General features: G+C 41.5%; 2 protein-coding genes across 5 annotated transcripts in view; one reads left to right on the plus strand and one right to left on the minus strand.

The window, feature by feature from the left end:
* txk (TXK tyrosine kinase) overlaps positions 1-3,775 on the minus strand; it is a 24,401-nt gene extending 20,626 nt beyond the window's left edge. For both annotated transcript variants that reach the window (XM_079848375.1, XM_079848374.1), the window contains exon 1: positions 3,564-3,775. The gene's annotated coding sequence lies outside the window, so the exon portion shown is untranslated. The remainder of the gene's footprint in view (positions 1-3,563) is intronic.
* Positions 2,057-20,000, plus strand: part of tec (tec protein tyrosine kinase) — a 43,215-nt gene continuing 25,271 nt past the window's right edge. The window contains exons 1-7 of one of the 3 annotated variants that reach the window (XM_079848362.1): positions 2,057-2,080; positions 3,783-3,956; positions 12,590-12,697; positions 13,286-13,367; positions 14,911-15,039; positions 17,576-17,625; positions 17,704-17,891. In XM_079848362.1, coding sequence (XP_079704488.1) covers positions 3,819-3,956; positions 12,590-12,697; positions 13,286-13,367; positions 14,911-15,039; positions 17,576-17,625; positions 17,704-17,891 — 695 coding nt within the window. In that variant the 5' untranslated portion in view covers positions 2,057-2,080; positions 3,783-3,818. Of the gene's footprint in view, positions 2,081-2,274; positions 2,457-3,782; positions 3,957-12,589; positions 12,698-13,285; positions 13,368-14,910; positions 15,040-17,575; positions 17,626-17,703; positions 17,892-20,000 lie in introns of those variants that run through there. The other 2 variants (XM_079848361.1, XM_079848363.1) reach the window with 2 other exon arrangements.

Consider the following 20,000-nt stretch of genomic DNA (forward strand, 5'->3'; position numbering starts at 1 on the left):
GATCTGATGGAGGACCTGCGCCTGCACACGTCCACAACTCATCCCTGAAGCCCAGCCTCATCAGCCCTGCGAAGGCCTCATCGACACCACAGCATCGGCTCTGACCCTCAACAAACTCGTCTCCACACCGGCATGATGACTCCGACCTCCAAACAGAGGAACTGGATAAATATTCGGAATGTTCTGATCCAATCTGACCTCTGACCTGTAATGCTGCCTGGATCATAATCACACACTGTTCGCTCGTTGGCCAGAGGAGAACTGAGCGACTGAGTCAACAATATTATTGATCTGCCTTACTTAGGGTGGACGATGACGCAATTTTCTTCTAGAAACAAACTTTGTTGTATTATTTTCATGTTATCACTGTGAATCTGCTTTGATGCGATCTGTACTGTAAAGAGCGCTGTATAAAAAAGGTGACTCGCTTATTAGAGCGTTCAGTGCGTCACGTGATCCACTGCTAAACTTTCCCTTTGGCGCTCAGCACAACTACTCAGTGTTTTCAACCACATAATGTTTATTTTAGATTTCAGACAATAAACATAAGTACTGGCAAACCAATACATTTATAGTTTTTAAAATGCACACTGCTGTCAATGGAAGCGACAATAACAATCCATTCAAAATTGACGAGGAGTTTTTTTATCCATATCAGATAACACATTATGTAGGTAACTATAACTATAACTATATAACGTTTACTCTATTATTCTCCCACTTACTTTCATGTAGGCCTATTTTCGGGAGAAGTGCACGTGTTGTAAATCCGACAGATGCGATTCTCTGAACTGCGGCGCAAGCTAACATCGCGCGTTTTACATTTACATTTACATTTATTCATTTAGCAGACGCTTTATATAAAACATCTTACAAATGAGAACAAAAGAAGCAGTCAAACTAACAATAGGAGAACAATATGCAAGTGCTATGACCCTCAGTTTAATCTAACGCAGTACGTGTAATGTTTTTTAACCTTTTTAGGTATAGAAGATATAGAATAGAAGATAAAGTGTTAGTATATTAATGGCGAAAAAGATGCGTCTTATGGACACGGACTCAGCAGATCTGGTGGTTGATCAACTAACATGATCATTTTAAAGGTTTTTAAACGACAAAACTTATTTACTTTCACGTATTTGAGAATGGGAATATTAGGTAGTTGATGACATTGCCAACAAGTTTGTGAACATTTTCAATAAAAAGGAAAAACAAAATAAAGCAATATATCCGCCAGACAGCGCTTTTGGGCGTGTCACGTGACGAACCGTTCGAAAATAAAAAACCTTTAAAAAAAACTCGCTCTGGGAATCAATATTTTACATTTACGGAAGGATTGAAGTAAATCCTGACGGACTAATTTATATCTTATCCTGTCCTCTGGCTGTCCATGAAAATTAAACTGAATGTGACAAACTGCAGTTGTAATCAATTTAAATTTTAGCAAATTATATTATAAAATATGCACACATTCACTCTTATTATGAATAACTTGAATCATGTAAATTATAGCATATTTTCAATTCCAGACATGAAATTGGATTTAAAAAAAATTAAAGGAAGCTTAATTGATTGTTCAACAGAAAATGTTCTCCTTCCACCCTGATCTGTCTGTCTGGTCACTGTAAAGAAGCTTAATTAATAGCAATAGTAGTATTGTAGTTTCATTAATTGTGTAAGAGTGTATTATGTATTTTCAACGTCTCTAAATTTACAGAAACGTTTTCGTCAAGCCATCATTCAAAATTTTCAACAAACTTCCATTTCGAGGTCAAATAGCCTAACATTTATTTCCGCCGTAATTTCAGTTCGTTATAATTCTGCCCACACACACACTAGTGCAGTGAACGTTTACATTGCAAATACTCTTTTTCAATTATTCAAAAGTCTGAAAGATTAAAAAATAAATAAATAAATAAATTAATATTGACCAGTCCAGTAGAGGGCGAAATGCGGCACTGGTGGGTTTGGCAACCATTAGAAACGCAAAAGAGGAAGAATATGCAGATTTTTAAGAAACAAAAATCACTGTACAAACATGTTGAGCATCTACTGAAATCGTTTCATGTAACAAACTAGGGTAAACACACACACACACACACACACACTCACAAGAACATGTGACGTTATCTATGTGTAAACATCAAGAAACAGTCAAATTAAAAAAAAATATTTCAATTGGCAGGTGAACGACGATGTTCAAAAACATCAAAAAACGGAAGAATCATTTTTCATAAACATGAATAAAAACAGACTTCTGGACTTCCTTGATTCATGTTTCCTGATCTCTAACCGCAGATACACACATACACATTCTCTCTCTCTCTCTCTCTCTCTCTCTCTCTCTCTCTCTCTCTCTCTCTCTCTCTCTCTCTCACACACACACACACACACTCACTCTCTCTCTCTCTCTCTCGCTCTCTCTCTCGCATATACACGCGGAAAACTTCCCGGAGGTAAGAAATGATTTAATGTTAATTCGTTTATTGGACAGAGCAAGAGTCAATCTGTCAAATAAAACATCGGCTCTATTTATGACCTTCGCTGGAGTTTGGAAGTGAAAATGAAAGTTCTTTGTGAAATTATAGTTCGTCTGCGGTCATTTGAGTTTCTGTTCAACAATCAATTAATTAAACAAAACAAACAAACAGCAGCATTAGCGATTAATGTTTCATAGTACATCTAAAGGTTGGTCATGCTGTTAGTTGATTCATGAAGTCAATATCTGATATATTTATTTAGTGCTGATTTTGAAGTAGATCGAGAAGTTAGTGTTCTGTGAAATCTGAAATGAATGTAAATGTGAACTAATTTCTGTAATCATTCTTGGACATTTTGAGACAGCCGGGCTAAAGTGATCCAAGCATTGGAAAGTTGTTTGCTCGATTATTTTTTTTAATTTCCACAATTTTCATTGGGTATTTCTAGGCTATTGATATTGCAATTCTACTTGATTTAACCTGAGCTGTATTTATTACACAACAAATGACGGAAAGCTCAATATCAAGATCGCTCAAAGTTCACATTCGGTTTATAACGTTCAGGTTTAGAGTCTCAGAGCTGAAATATTCTTCTGTTTTATGGCGAGAAAGAGCCATTTATTTACTTCTCACTTTCAGAATGATTCTCCTTTCTGTACAGAGACGGGTTAGAGATTCTGCTGCAGGAAAACTTCATTCATGTCCTCTGAGAAACGAACAGATTTAAGCATATCAAAATGAGTGCTGGGCAACGATTAATCACATCCAAAATAAAAGTTTGTGTTTGCATAATATAGAAATATTTGCTTGTTTATACTGTATTTATATTTATTCATAATTTATATAAATATAAATATGTTATATAAATAACACATTTTTCTTAAACATATACATGCCCGCAGTACACACACTATATTTTGTAAACACGAACTTTTATTTTGGATGCGATTAATCGAGGGCACTAATAAACATGAACGCATGATCCCGAGTCTGTCCACCAGGGGACTCTTCTCCTTAAATCTGATTCCACTGCATTTGTCTGTGTTTTGGAGCCAGAAAATGAGGATGAGCCTCAAAGCTTACCTTGGTTCTCTGAGACTCGCCGTCCCTCGCCGTCTGAAAGCTGAACGTCGAGCGATCTTGATCAGGCTGTTTGTACTGAAGCTCTGAGTGATCATCTTCTGTTGGTTTGAGGTTTCCGTAAACACTTTGACACAGAGACGGTGTTGTGGTCAGAGAAAAGCAGTGCAGTAATCCATGAACCAGCCGGCTCGGGTCACGAGATGTGCTTGTGTTTCTCAGGTCCATGGCAGTTCTGGGCGTGCAGGTTCCTCAGAGATGAGCTTGACACCCATTCTGGAGGAAACGTTGATCAAACGTTCTCAGCAGAAGAAGCGAACGTCTCCGCTCAACTATAAAGAGAGAGTGTTCGTGCTCACCAAGAGCAAACTCACGTACTATGAGCTCAGAGCCGAGGTGAGAGAACGCTTTACTAATAATATTAACACATGAAAGCCTTCAAGATGTTCTGAAAATGTTTTTTTGGGTTATGAGAGGGAACATATCATTGTATCATTTTTTAAACGTTATGGGTAGAGATGCACGATATCTCGCCCACCATATCGGTGTCGGCTGATGTATGTTCACTTCTAATGTTGTCGTTATCGGCCCGATAATAAAATTTGGCCAATATATTAAAGCTGATAAATAATGCATTATTTCCTTCAGCTGAGACTCTTCAGATGCGCACTGTTCAACTGTTTTGAATGGCTTGAAATATGATTGGAAAATACAGCTCAGTGCAACATGTTCTGTCATATCGGCTCCATAAAATCATAATGAGAACATTATAATTGTGTGTTTGGGAAGTGGCTTTTAATGATGAGACTTTTGTTTTTGTAGTCAGGCTCTCAAAAATTATAATAAAACTTGGATTTAGATTTATCAGCCAATATATCGGTTATCGGCTTTCAAATATAAAGAATTATCGGTTATCGGTATCGGCCAACATTTTCATATCGGTGCATCCCTAGTTATGGGAACGTTACTTCTCTGAACAAACGTCAGACAAACATCTAACTAAAACGTTCCATGAACGATGTATAAATAATGTTTTTGTGCTAACACTTTTAGAACATTATTAAAGGTCAGGGCTCTCATTCATAAAACTGTTCGTAGGATCTTACTTAAAAGTGTACGTGCGCCCGAAAGCCAAAAATGGCGTACGCCATAAATTATTCAGCCTTATAAAAGAGTGCGAACGCCAGAACCTGCGCAAATCCCCTTTATAAACCCAGTCAGAGGAAGATTGTGTTCACACGCGTCTCCCCGAAATAACCATATATGAGCTTACAACGCCTCGTTTACTATATCCTCATCTGCATATCATTTGCATATTCATCCACGTGATCCATGTTTAACGGTACAAGACGTCAGGAAAATATGAGATACGGATGTGCATCACATTACATTGCAAAAAATCATTTAGTAGCCTATCCTTGCTACTATTTTATCCAAATAGTATAAAATACATTTCAGAGAACATTTTTCTCAATCTTTTCCACTTGCCAAATAGTGTTTTTAATTGCTTTATATTGTTAATGGAAACAGAGAGTGCATTATTGATCATTATTTGCGTGTAAATATTTCCATTATCATGGGCTAAGCAAACATTAACGCACAGCACGCCACAGGAAAAGTGTTCAAAAGCATCGCATCCACTACAAAAAATTCTATTTATTAGAATATTGAAAATGTTGTAACTTCTCTGTAATGATTTCCTGTAATTTAAGAGCTTAACTCCATTAATGAGAGTGGCATATTTAATCTAAATGTGTATATTAGATGTTAAACAGTTTAAATCACGCTTTTATGTATTTAAACTGTTATTGTGAACATGCACTGTATTTATGATTAGGATTCATAATGAAGATTTAAAGTGGTTTTCCTTCATCTGCAGTCAAGTGTGTTTTTATAAATCACAGCTCATGCGTGTGAAGTGGCGTACGGCTCTCTCAGGGCCGGTTTTCGCAACGGTTATAAACGAGGCCCTGATCACTGGTTTGTCTGTAACGCTGAGAGATCCTTCATGCGGTCTGAGTCGAGTGAGTCTGAGTCGAGTCTGAGTCTCAGTGGAGTCTCAGTCGAGTCAGAGTCTGAGTGGAGTCTGAGTTGAGTCGAGTGAGTCGAGTGAGTCTGAGTCGAGTGAGTCTGAGTCGAGTGAGTCTGAGTCGAGTGAGTCTGAGTCGAGTGAGTCTGAGTCGAGTCTGAGTCTCAGTGGAGTCTCAGTCGAGTCTGAGTCGAGTGAGTCTGAGTCGAGTGAGTCTGAGTCGAGTGAGTCTGAGTCGGAGTGAAGTCTGAGTCGAGTGAGTCTGAGTCGAGTCTGAGTCTCAGTGGAGTCTCAGTCGAGTCAGAGTCTGAGTGGAGTCTGAGTCTGAGTCGAGTGAGTCTGAGTCGAGTGAGTCTGAGTCGAGTGAGTCTGAGTCGAGTGAGTCTGAGTCGAGTGAGTCTGAGTCGAGTGAGTGAGTCGAGTGAGTCTGAGTCGAGTCTGAGTCGAGTCTGAGTCGAGTCTGAGTGAGTCTGAGTCGAGTCTGAGTCGAGTCTGAGTCGAGTCTGAGTCGAGTCTGAGTCGAGTCTGAGTCGAGTCTGAGTCGAGTCTCAGTCGAGTCTCAGTCGAGTCTCAGTCGAGTCTGAGTCGAGTCTGAGTCGAGTTGCAGTCTGAGTGGAGTCTGAGTGGAATCTGAGTCGAGTGAGTCTGAGTCGAGTGAGTCTGAGTCGAGTGAGTCTGAGTCGAGTGAGTCTGAGTCGGAGTGAAGTCTGAGTCGAGTGAGTCTGAGTCGAGTCTGAGTCTCAGTGGAGTCTCAGTCGAGTCAGAGTCTGAGTGGAGTCTGAGTCTGAGTCGAGTGAGTCTGAGTCGAGTGAGTCTGAGTCGAGTGAGTCTGAGTCGAGTGAGTCTGAGTCGAGTGAGTCTGAGTCGAGTGAGTCTGAGTCGAGTGAGTCTGAGTCGAGTGAGTCTGAGTCGAGTGAGTCTGAGTCGAGTGAGTCTGAGTCGAGTCTGAGTGAGTCTGAGTGAGTCTGAGTCGAGTCTGAGTCGAGTCTGAGTCGAGTCTGAGTCGAGTCTCAGTCGAGTCTCAGTCGAGTCTCAGTCGAGTCTGAGTCGAGTTGCAGTCTGAGTGGAGTCTGAGTGGAATCTGAGTCGAGTGAGTCTGAGTCGAGTGAGTCTGAGTCGAGTGAGTCTGAGTCGAGTGAGTCTGAGTCGAGTGAGTCTGAGTCGAGTGAGTCTCAGTCGAGTCTCAGTCGAGTCTCAGTCGAGTCTCAGTCGAGTCTGAGTCGAGTGAGTCTGAGTCGAGTGAGTCTGAGTCTGAGTCGAGTGAGTCTGAGTCGAGTGAGTCTGAGTCGAGTGAGTCTGAGTCGAGTGAGTCTGAGTCGAGTGAGTCTGAGTCGAGTGAGTCTGAGTCGAGTGAGTCTGAGTCGAGTGAGTCTGAGTCGAGTGAGTCTGAGTCGAGTGAGTCTGAGTCGAGTGAGTCTGAGTCGAGTCTCAGTCGAGTCTGAGTCGAGTTGCAGTCTGAGTGGAGTCTGAGTGGAGTCTGAGTGGAGTCTCAGTGGAGTCTCAGTGGAGTCTCAGTGGAGTCTCAGTGGAGTCTGAGTCGAGTGAGTCTGAGTCGAGTGAGTCTGAGTCGAGTGAGTCTGAGTCGAGTCGAGTGAGTCGAGTGAGTCTGAGTCGAGTGAGTCTGAGTCTGAGTCGAGTCTGAGTCGAGTCTGAGTCGAGTCTGAGTCGAGTCTGAGTCTGAGTCGAGTCTGAGTCTGAGTCGAGTCTGAGTCTGAGTCTGAGTCGAGTCTGAGTCGAGTCTGAGTCGAGTCGAGTGAGTCTGAGTCGAGTCGAGTCGAGTGAGTCTGAGTCGAGTCGAGTGAGTCTGAGTCGAGTCTGAGTCGAGTCTCGGTCGAGTCTCGGTCGAGTCTCGGTCGAGTCTCGGTCGAGTGAGTCTGAGTCGAGCCGAGTGAGTCTGAGTCGAGTCTGAGTCGAGTCTCAGTCGAGTCTCAGTCGAGTCTCAGTCGAGTCTCAGTCGAGTCTCAGTCGAGTCTGAGTCGAGTCGCAGTCTGAGTGGAGTCTGAGTGGAGTCTGAGTGGAGTCTCAGTCGAGTCTCAGTCGAGTCTGAGTCGAGTCGCAGTCTGAGTGGAGTCTGAGTGGAGTCTCAGTCGAGTCTGAGTCGAGTCTGAGTCGAGTCGCAGTCTGAGTGGAGTCTCAGTGGAGTCTCAGTGGAGTCTGAGTGGAGTCTGAGTGGAGTCTGAGTGGAGTCTGAGTGGAGTCTGAGTGGAGTCTGAGTGGAGTCTCAGTGGAGTCTCAGTGGAGTCTCAGTGGAGTCTCAGTCGAATCTCAGTCGAGTCTGAGTCGAGTCGCAGTCTGAGTGGAGTCTCAGTGGAGTCTCAGTGGAGTCTGAGTGGAGTCTGAGTGGAGTCTGAGTGGAGTCTGAGTGGAGTCTGAGTGGAGTCTCAGTCGAGTCTCAGTCGAGTCTCAGTCGAGTGAGTGTGAGTCGCAGTCTGAGTGGACGGTATATATCGTTACCGCGGTAGAAAATGTCAACCGTAACAGATTTTTTTATTCCGTGATACCGCGACATGTAAATAAGTGGGCGTGGTTAACTCATGTGCAGCGTGCATGAGAATGAGACACTGAGATTTGTCAAAGAAACATGGAGAAAGCAGATCAAGAGGATCCACAAAGGAATTACGTTTCTAAAGGGTTGTTGTTAATGTGATATTTTCGGGGGGAAAGGCGCAGCAGTCAACTAGAGCAGAGCAGCACCCGTAGGCTACAGTTTAGAGGAGTGCACGATCGCAACGGGGAAAGCATGAAGCTTACTTGACAACAACAGTTCATATATCAATATCGTAACGAATAGAAATAACCTATGATGTATAGTTATCTGCATCTTTCTGTCTCTATAGTTACTTTTTAAACACGAAAGCATTCAGTATGACACGCGAGCGGTTGCCGTGGTAATGAACATCCTGCTTGTTAAAGCAAATGTATAATCCTGTATCTGAGGCAAAATTACTAAATATTATTGGTGTCAACGATAATCGATTCAGCGATGCATCGCAATGCGGGGCATGCACGATTCAGCATCGATGCGGCAAAGTGCCATAATCGATTATGTCACTGTTTTAGGGTTGTATTAAACCGTTCGGTACAAGGCACGCATTTTCAAACCGAACGGTTATTTCAAATGTAAGCGCGTCGCGAGCGCGCTCATAATGTAGACGCTGGCGCGACCACAACATCAAATGGCAAACGCAATGTAAGCGGAACGAAACTGAGCTACTCGTGACGGACTGTTTATTAGTTTGGACCAAAGCAGCGCGAGCCGATCTAATACTACACAGCGCTAAGAGATCCAGTAAAGAAAGCATTTGAACTCGCCACTAAAGTTATAACATCGCTGCGAGATCTAGTGAGAAACATTCACATTTCTCCGTTATTAACAGATCAAACAGCGCTGACGTGGAAACCAGGAAGAAACATTGTGACATGAATGAACTATCCAGTGTCCACAGATCAGCAATATTCACCATGGATTTACTGTAGTAACACTAACTGCAACTTTGGAAGTTTGGCAGGAATAGTAGGCTATAATACTTTCAAGTAACGTTATGTCGGATTTATTTCGACATTATGAATAACATTGCTGCCCTCAAATGTTAATCTGAACTAAAATAAACATTTGTTTATAAGCACAAAATATTAGGCTACATTTAATTTTTTACAAGGAGCTGTTTTGTTTTATATGCTCGGATGCTCCTAAGACGAGTCAATTATAGCTCCATCATTGCTCAAAGAAAAAAATATCATACTTTATTATGTTAGTTTTAAAAAAAAAAAGAATAAAAAAAAAAAAAAAAATCAAGGACATTTCTCTGGCATTTCTTTCTTTTTGCTGTATCGAAAACGTACCGAACCGTGACACAAGTGTATCGTATTGAACCGAATCGTGAATTTTGTGAACCGTTACACCCTACACCCTACACTGTTTATTTTCTGGCCTCGAGTTGGACAATAAAGTTGAAATTTATTTTCAAATGGTTCTCAAGCAGAGAGAAGAGAAACATTTCAAAGCACTGACAGCAGTGATTTATGTTTTCTTTTTCAGGTTTGAAAATGCCATATCCAATACCCTGTACCATTCTATTTTATTTTATTTAATGACATTTATGTCAAAGATACAGGAGAGTGATAATACACACATAGCATCCAATAAAATCTGTTGTTCAATATCTGACTGCTTGTATTGCCTCATGACTGATGAAAAATTTGCCTTGTTGTGTGCAGTAGAATGTTTGATGCATCGCAATGCATCGTAGAATCGAATTTAATCAAATCGTTACCTGGTGAATCGTAATCGAATCGAATTGTGAGGGCAGTGCCAATGCACACCCATACTAAATATGCAGCGCGAGTTATATATTTCTAACTCCAAACAATTGGCCACTGAAACAGCTGATAAAATCTTGCTTCGACTCAATGCGTGATTAGGCTACAACGTGTCACTCAAATTCCGATCGCATTTTACTGATGCAAAAGACGCGCGCGTGCACACGCACTGAGTGCGGTGTGTCGGTGTTCACCGAGCTATGTAAAATAATGACGCAGTTACAACAAGGTGTGTATAATTTACACTACTTAGTCAACACTAACAGTAGCTGCTGTTCGGTTTTCATACTGCTGTTCTACTTCTAGTCACTTCTGTTCTGAACTTGACGCTTCTGAACAGCTTTAGGTGACGGGTTGCCAGATATCACAAAAAGAACAAAACAAGTCCTTTAAAAGCAGACATGTCAAAAATGTACCGGAAAAACATTTAAACATAACTTACTAGTATCTACTAATATCCTACCAAATTAAAAGGAAGTAACTATTTTTTTATGAATAGAATAGTTCAATATAAAATATTTAGATATTATAAACTGATTGATGAAGCAACACTTTAATTTAAAGTTTAATTGCACATATGAGTTGTATTTAATATCAATCAGTTGGGGGAAGTTCATCTAAAAGTTGATGAGAGTGTTTTGTTTACTATATTTAGCTATTAAAAATAGTTTACCAAAGAAATAATTTACCAAATAAAAGAAAAAGAAAATTAAAACACAGTGAAGTACTTTTCCTTTCTAAAGTAGCCTATTTGGGTTTATTTATTATACAAAGCCCTTTTTGTCGATTTTTCGAAAAAAACTAGATATAAATAACTATATCGTGAAATATATCGTTACCGTGAAATAAAATTAGTCATACCGTGAAACAGAATTTTGGTCATACCGCCCACCCCTAATTGAGGGTTATTGAGTGTTATTGAGTGTAATTGAGGGTTATTGAGTGTAATTGAGAGTTATTGAGGGTTATTGAGTGTGATTGAGGGTTATTGAGGAAGGATTATTGAGGATTATTGAGGGTTTTTGAGTGTGATTGAGGGTTATTGAGTGTGATTGAGGGTTATTGAGGATTATTGAGGGTTTTTGAGTGTGATTGAGGGTTATTGAGTGTGATTGAGGATTATTGAGTGTGATTGAGGGTTATTGAGGATTATTGAGGGTTTTTGAGTGTGATTGAGGGTTATTGAGTGTGATTGAGGATTATTGAGTGTGATTGAGGGTTATTGAGGATTATTGAGGGTTTTTGAGTGTGATTGAGGGTTATTGAGTGTGATTGAGGATTATTGAGTGTGATTGAGGGTTATTGAGGATTATTGAGGATTATTGAGGGTTTTTGAGTGTGATTGAGAGTTATTGAGAGTTATTGAGTGTGATTGAGGATTATTGAGGGTTATTGAGTGTGACTGAGGATTATTGAGTGTGATTGAGGGTTATTGAGGGTTATTGAGGATTATTGAGGGTTTTTGAGTGTGATTGAGGATTATTGAGGGTTATTGAGTGTGACTGAGGATTATTGAGGGTTATTGAGTGTGATTGAGGATTATTGAGGAAGGATTATTGAGGGTTTTTGAGTGTGATTGAGGGTTATTGAGGGTTATTGAGTGTGATTGAGGATTATTGAGGAAGGATTATTGAGGGTTTTTGAGTGTGATTGAGGGTTATTGAGGGTTATTGAGTGTGATTGAGGATTATTGAGTGTGATTGAGGGTTATTGAGGGTTATTGAGGATTATTGAGGGTTATTGAGTGTGATTGAGGGTTATTGAGTGTGATTGAGGATTATTGAGGGTTATTGAGTGTGATTGAGGATTATTGAGGATTATTGAGGGTTATTGAGTGTGATTGAGGATTATTGATGGTTATTGAGTGTGATTGAGGATTATTGAGTATGATTGAGGGTTATTGAGGGTTATTGAGGATTATTGAGTGTTTTTGAGTGTGATTGAGGGTTATTGAGGATTATTGAGTGTGATTGAGGGTTATTGAGGATTATTGAGGGTTATTGAGTGTGATTGAGGATTATTGAGGGTTATTGAGTGTGATTGAGGATTATTGAGTGTGATTGAGGGTTATTGAGGGTTATTGAGGGTTATTGAGGATTATTGAGGGTTATTGAGTGTGATTGAGGGTTATTGAGTGTGATTGAGGATTATTGAGGGTTATTGAGTGTGATTGAGGGTTATTGAGTGTGATTGAGGATTATTGAGGGTTATTGAGTGTGATTGAGGGTTATTGAGTGTGATTGAGGATTATTGAGGGTTATTGAGTGTGATTGAGGGTTATTGAGGATTATTGAGTGTTTTTGAGTGTGATTGAGTGTTTTTGAGTGTGATTGAGGGTTATTGAGTGTGATTGAGGATTATTTAGTGTGATTAAGGGTTATTGAGGGTTATTGAGTGTGATTGAGGGTTATTGAGGATTATTGAGGGTTATTGAGTGTGATTGAGGGTTATTGAGTGTGATTGAGGATTATTGAGGGTTATTGAGTGTGATTGAGGATTATTGAGGGTTATTGAGTGTGATTGAGGATTATTGAGGATTATTGAGTGTTTTTGAGTGTGATTGAGTGTTTTTGAGTGTGATTGAGGGTTATTGAGTGTGATTGAGGATTATTTAGTGTGATTAAGGGTTATTGAGGATTACTGAGTGTGATTGAGGGTTATTGAGGGTTGTGTTTTGCAGAAGAGGCTGAAGAAGGGCTCGGTGGATCTGCAGAGGATCAAGTGTGTGGAGATCGTGAAGAACAGCACCTCCATCATCATCCCCTGCCAGAACAAATACCCTTTCCAGGTCTTTATTACAACCTCAACACATCAAAACTGTTGCAAACACACACAATTCACGCTGTAACAAAAGATTTTTATTGTTATCGTTTTATCGTTATCGTTGGAGAATGTCTTACAAGAACAGGCTTTCTACTTCAAAATTTCACTTGTTAATTGCAAATTCTTTGTAATTATTTGTGAAATTTACTAACAATTTCTGAGTGAAAAATAAAGGTTATTTAAGTCACCCTTATTTACAACACAGATTGTTTTGAAGCAGCTTTACAGAGATAACAGGAAAATAATGCAACAAAGTTTGTTTGTAGAAGAGAATAGTGTCACAGTCCAGCTTAAGTAAGTTCAGTGATGATTCATTTCTGTTGTGAAAAAGTTATTAATTTAGTTCATTTATAAATAGAGAGGAGAAAACAGTGATGTCATCGTCCAGCTCAGTTCAGTTCTCATAAAATGGTTCTTTATTGGTTACATGAGGAACCTTTAACATCCATGGAACCACAAACGGTTCTTTAGATCATTAATCTCTTGGAAAACATTGTTGTTTTAAAACACGAGACACGGACGCATCAGATCAAGTCTCTCTCTCTCTCTTCAGGTCGTTCATGATTCCACCACGCTGTATATCTTTGCTCCCAGTAATGAGAGTCGAAGCATTTGGGTCCAGAACATCAAGGAAGGTCAGTGAGATTCTCATGTGTTTCATTAATTGTCTATGATCTTCATAAGCAACATGTATTTAAGCAATGTACTCTATGTAAATAATTTCTCGCATTTACACGACCCAAAACCACTGAAACTACTGAAGAAACAGTCACACTTCCACAGTGAACGCAGAACTGACACACTGTCGAGGAACGAAGAGCCGCACATAACAAATATTTCAAAAATCAATAATTTAAAAATACTTTTTTGTCTTTAAACATGATGTTATGTGGTATATAATCGTTCCAGACCACCTTCATTTCAATCTCTTTTCACACACACTTTGTCTCAAAGCAGCTTTACATAAGTTCATTATGTTAATATTTGTAACATCTCAATGTCTTCTAGTCACATTGATCAGTCTGGATCTGCAGACAGGATAGTTTAGATTGAGAGACGATATAAACCACCAGCCGGATGAGGTTTGTTAAACGGCTTTATGTCAGAATATGTAAGTTTGATCTATAAAGTCATATTAGATGAAGTAAGTCATTCGGTTTGAGCTGATATTGAGGATCATGAATCTGTAAAGTTTTGCTTTTAACATTTTGGTGTTGTGACAAACATAATTACTATGAGTTGATGTGAATCACATGATGATGCATTTGATATTCACCAGTGATGTCACTGAAAACTGTGCTTTAAAGGTGACACACAGTATACCCCTTTTCACCAGATGTAATATCAATCTCTGGTGTCCCCAGAGTGTGTCTGTGAAATTTCAGCTCAAAATACCAGATCATTTATTATAGCTCGTTTTTGGGTATGAGCAAAAACGCTCCATTTTAGTGTTTGTCCCTTTAAATGCAAATGAGCTTTAGCTCCGCCTCTGTTCAGAAGAGGGCGGAGTCTTTACTCGAGCTTCAGAAACTCCGGCAATAACAGAACAGGCCAATCTCCCTCATCCAGAATCCCAGAATAACCAGTAGCGAGTGCAGCCTTACGGAGAGACTCAGGAAGAGCTTCTGAATGTTAGTGGAGACATTTCTGTAGTTGTTGTGGAGTTACACTGATCATCTCATCATCATGTTTCACTTCTCCACAAGTGTCCACAGTTCCTGAGGTCTTTATAAGACAGCGGTGACATGTTCTGGTCAATAGTGTTCAGTGCTCGTCTGAGCTCAACCACAGAACAGCTTCAGGCTCTGCTGGATCTTCATCAGTGTGTTAGAACTGGTCTCTGTTGTCGCGTGTGGAACCAAATGTCGGCTGGTGTGTGTAAACATGCAGATTAAGGGCTGCTAATATTATAATAAGATCCTCTTCCTATAACAGAAGGAGAGTGAAAACTGATTGGCTTATTTTATAACATGCTTGCAGAGAAAGACTCACCAGAACACAGTTACTGGGTTTCACTTTTCACATTTTCTGTGTCAGTAGAAGCACCGATTATAGCACTGAAACATGGGAAAAGTCAGATTTTCATGATATGTCCCCTTAAATGTTCACACATGACCCCTCCAGTGCAGACAACTGTGTGTGTGTGTGTGTGTGTGTGTGTGTGTGTGTGTTCCTCAGAGATAAAGCACAACGTTCAGATCGCAGCCAAGTTCCACCCTCAGTTCTGGCAGGAGGGCGAGTGGCTGTGCTGTGGACAGGTGGATAAACTTGCGCCGGGCTGCGAGGGCTACAACCTGTTCGGGGACGGTGAGAGCCACGCCCACATCTCAACATCCAATCACCAACAGAACCAAGCCACGCCCACATCTCAACATCCAATCACCAACAGAACCAAGCCATGCCCACATCTCAATATCCAATCACCAACAGAACCAAGCCACGCCCACTTCTCAACATCCAATCACCAACAGAACCAAGCCACGCCCACATCTCAACATCCAATCACCAACAGAACCAAGCCACGCCCACATCTCAACATCCAATCACCAACAGAACCAAGCCACGCCCATATCTCAACATCCAATCACCAACAGAACCAAGCCACGCCCACATCTCAACATCCAATCACCAACAGAACCAAGCCACGCCCACATCTCAATATCCAATCACCAATATAACCAAACCACGCCCACATCTCAACATCCAATCACCAACAGAACCAAGCCACGCCCACATCTCAACATCCAATCACCAACAGAACAAAGCCACGCCAACGTCTCAACATCCAATCACCAACAGAACAAAGCCACGCCCACATCTCAACATCCAATCACCAACAGAACCAAGCCACGCCCACATCTCAACATCCAATCACCAACAGAACCAAGCCCCGCCCACATCTCAACATCCAATCACCAACAGAACCAAGCCACGCCCACATTTCAACATCCAATCACCAACAGAACCAAGCCCCGCCCTGCATTTGATCTTTTCTGATCATCCCTTTCACTCAGATATATGTCACAATACGAAAACAAATGATCTGTCTCTCTTTCCATTTCATCGCGACTTAAAGGAGTCGTTCACTTCAGAATTAAAATTTCCTGATAATTGACTCTCCTCCACATCATCCAAGATGTTCATGTCTTTCTTTCTTCAGTGGAAAAGAAATGAAGGTTTCTGAGTTAATCACTCCAGGATGTTCCTCCATATAGTGTCTTCAATGGGGTCCAACGGGTCGAAGGTCCAGATGTGAGTTTCAGTGCAGCTTCAAAGTCTCGACACGATCCAGCCGAGGAATAAGAGTCTCATCTAGACACTCCAGCCGACATTTTATAACAAAAATAAATATTTATATATTTTTAACCACAAATGCTGGTCTTGCACTCGCTGTGATGAGACACACATTACGTAGTCAGGTTGAAAGGTCAAGCGTGACGTAGGCGGAAGAACAGACCCAGTGTTTATAAAGTGCAAACGTGCAAAGACTGAGTCAAACGGCATTTACAAAATAAATAAAAAGTAAAACTACGATGTCGGGCGATTTTGAAGCTGGAGGAGAAAATGAGATGAGAGTTTTTCGCCCTACTCTACATTTCTGACCCAGAACATGCGTGACCTTTCAAACGTAATGTGTGGTGCATCACTAGTGGAAGACCAGCATTAGTGGTTAAAAGTAAATAAATGTTTATTTAGTTATAAAATGTCCGCTGGTTTGTCTAGATGAGACTCTTATTCCTCGGCTGGATCGAGTCGAGACTTTGAAGCTGCACTGAAACTCACATCTGGACCTTCGACCCGTTGGACCCCATTGAAGACACTATATGGAGAAACATCCTGGAGAAGCCTGGGAAAACCCAGACAACTTCCGGCAAATTTAGATTTGCTCTGCAAGTAGTCCGGCAAAGAGCTCATTCAAGCCCATTTCTAATCCGTCGAAATCGCGGCACCAATCAGAAACGTTGGGGCGGGCTTTACACGATGACGATCGTTCTGATTGGTTTTAGGTCTATCCAATTGCGCCCAGAGGCATTTGAGCGACGTCCGTTGGTGAAGCGCACCAACTTTTAAATGCATTATTATATTCAAATTGCAAACACAATTCAGGCGTATACAACTGTTCAAACTCAATCCCATTTACAATGGAAGAAAAGAAAGAAAGACATGACAGCTTGGATGATGTGGAGGAGAGTAAATTGTGAACTAAAAAGTGAACTTATCCTTTAAATCTTCTGAAGTTTTATTTATTTGCGTCTATCAAAGCGTCCTCAAACAATGGACATTTTTCATGTAAGGAAGGGATGCACTGATGTTGGCCGATACCGATAACCGATAATTCTTTATATTTGAAAGCCGATAACCGATATATTGGCTGATAAATCTAAATCCAAGTTTTATTATAATTTCTGAGAGCCTGACTACAAAAACAAAAGTCTCATCATTAAAAGCCACTTCCCAAACACACAATTATAACGTTCTCATTATGATTTTATGTAGCCGATATGACAGAACATGTTGCACTGAACTGTATTTTCCAATCATATTTCAAGCCATTCAAAACAGTTGAACAGTGCGCATCTGAAGAGTCTCAGCTGAAGGAAATAATGCATTATTTATCAGCTTTAATATATTGGCCAAATTTTATTATCAGGCCGATAACGACAACATTAGAAGTGAGCATATATCAGCCGACACGCGATATCGTGCATCTCTAATGTAGGCGTCACATTCATTCAGCCGCTCATGAAATATTTGTAGTTGGTCTCATATGTGACGTGTGCATCACTGATTGTGTTGTTTTCCTGTACTGTAAATAACTCTGACTGGAGCGTTTCTCTCTCAGTTTCCCGTAAACCTCTTCCTCCGGTTCCTGGAGACGAGAGCGCCTCTGCGGTGAGTTTACGCTCGTCCTCCTCATCTGTGCGTTACTGGTCCTGAGTTTCATGTGTGTAACCAGTGTTTCCTCCACAGGCTCGCCGGCCGCCCCCGCCCCCCCCACAGGAGGCACAGGAAGAAGCGGGGCCTGGACAGGAAGTGGTCATCGCGCTGTATGACTTCGAAGGGCTGGAGCCTCATGATTTGACGCTGAAGACGGGCGAAGAGTACGTGATCCTGGAGAAGTGTGACGTCAACTGGTACAAGGCCCGAAACACACACGGGTGCGTCTCGACCAGCTTTACTGAGGAAAACACTTCTCTAATGAGTGTTCAGAATCTAACCCTAACCCTAACCCTAACACACACGGGTGCACCTCGACCAGTTTCTCTAATGTGTGTTCAGGCTCTAACCCTAACCCTAACACACACGGGTGCGTCTCGACCAGCTTTACTGAGGAATACACTTCTCTAATGAGTGTTCAGGCTCTAACCCTAACCCTAACCCTAACACACACGGGTGCACCTCGACCAGTTTCTCTAATGTGTGTTCAGACTCTAACCCTAACCCTAACACACACGGGTGCACCTCGACCAGCTTTACTGAGGAAAATACACTTCTCTAATGTTTGTTCAGGCTCTAACCCTAACCCTAACCCTAACCCTAACACACACGGGTGCGCCTCGACCAGTTTTACTGAGGAAAATACACTTCTCTAATGTGTGTTCAGACTCTAACCCTAACCCTAACCCTAACCCTAACACACATGGGTGCGCCTCGACCAGTTTTACTGAGGAAAATACACTTCTCTAATGTTTGTTCAGGCTCTAACCCTAACCCTAACCCTAACCCTAACACACATGGGTGCGCCTCGACCAGTTTTACTGAGGAAAATACACTTCTCTAATGTTTGTTCAGGCTCTAACCCTAACCCTAACCCTAACACACACGGGTGCGCCTCGACCAGCTTTACTGAGGAAAATACACTTCTCTAATGAGTGTTCAGGCTCTAACCCTAACCCTAACCCTAACACACACGGGTGCGTCTCGACCAGCTTTACTGAGGAAAATACACTTCTCTAATGAGTGTTCAGGCTCTAACCCTAACCCTAACCCTAACACACACGGGTGCGCCTCGACCAGTTTCTCTAATGTGTGTTCAGACTCTAACCCTAACCCTAACCCTAACACACACATGGGTGCGCCTCGACCAGTTTCTCTAATGTGTGTTCAGGCTCAAACATCACCCGCCTTTTAAATGGCTTATAAACCTCTCGGTGATCTGAGCTCATTCACCTCAGTGTTATAATAGTCCACTAAAGATTATTCACCAGACAAGAATACAAATTGATTCACTGCAGAAAAATATTTTCTCACTCAGTATTTTTGTCTTGTTTCCAGTCCAAAAATCTAAACGATGTGAGTTTTTGCTTAAAAAAGTAAAATGATCTTCCAATGGGGTCAGAAAAATAATGTTGTTTCCGTTTGAATTAAGGTTATTTTTCTGACCCCATTAAACAGGACTTAATATCTTATATCATTTTACTCATCTAGTAAATGCATCTTGATTTAGAAAGAAAAGCATTTTTTGCAGTGTAAAAATATTAAATCCAATATTTGGTGATAATAAAGCATAACGAGAGATTTAGTAGGAAATTAAAAGGCGGTTCATTTTGGACCTGGAACAACAAATCCTCATCACGTGTGTGTTTGAGGCTGTCCTGATCCGGATCAGGTGTGTGTTTGAGGCTGTCCTGATCCGGATCACGTGTGTTTGAGGCTGTCCTGATCCGGATCACGTGTGTGTTTGAGGCTGTCCTGATCCGGATCACGTGTGTTTGAGGCTGTCCTGATCCGGATCACGTGTGTGTTTGAGGCTGTCCTGATCCGGATCACGTGTGTGTTTGAGGCTGTCCTGATCCGCTGTCTTGATCCGGATCAGGTGTGTGTTTGAGGCTGTCCTGATCCGGATCACGTGTGTGTTTGAGGCTGTCCTGATCCGCTGTCTTGATCCGGATCAGGTGTGTGTTTGAGGCTGTCCTGATCCGGATCAGGTGTGTGTTTGAGGCTGTCCTGATCCGGATCACGTGTGTGTTTGAGGCTGTCCTGATCCGGATCAGGTGTGTGTTTGAGGCTGTCCTGATCCGGATCACGTGTGTGTTTGAGGCTGTCCTGATCCGGATCAGGTGTGTGTTTGAGGCTGTCCTGATCCGGATCAGGTGTGTGTTTGAGGCTGTCCTGATCCGCTGTCCTGATCCGGATCAGGTGTGTGTTTGAGGCTGTCCTGATCCGGATCACGTGTGTGTTTGAGGCTGTCCTGATCCGCTGTCTTGATCCGGATCAGGTGTGTGTTTGAGGCTGTCCTGATCCGGATCAGGTGTGTGTTTGAGGCT

Source organism: Squalius cephalus (assembly GCF_949319135.1).
Source record: "Squalius cephalus genome assembly, chromosome: 18".
NCBI lineage: Eukaryota > Metazoa > Chordata > Actinopteri > Cypriniformes > Leuciscidae > Squalius > Squalius cephalus.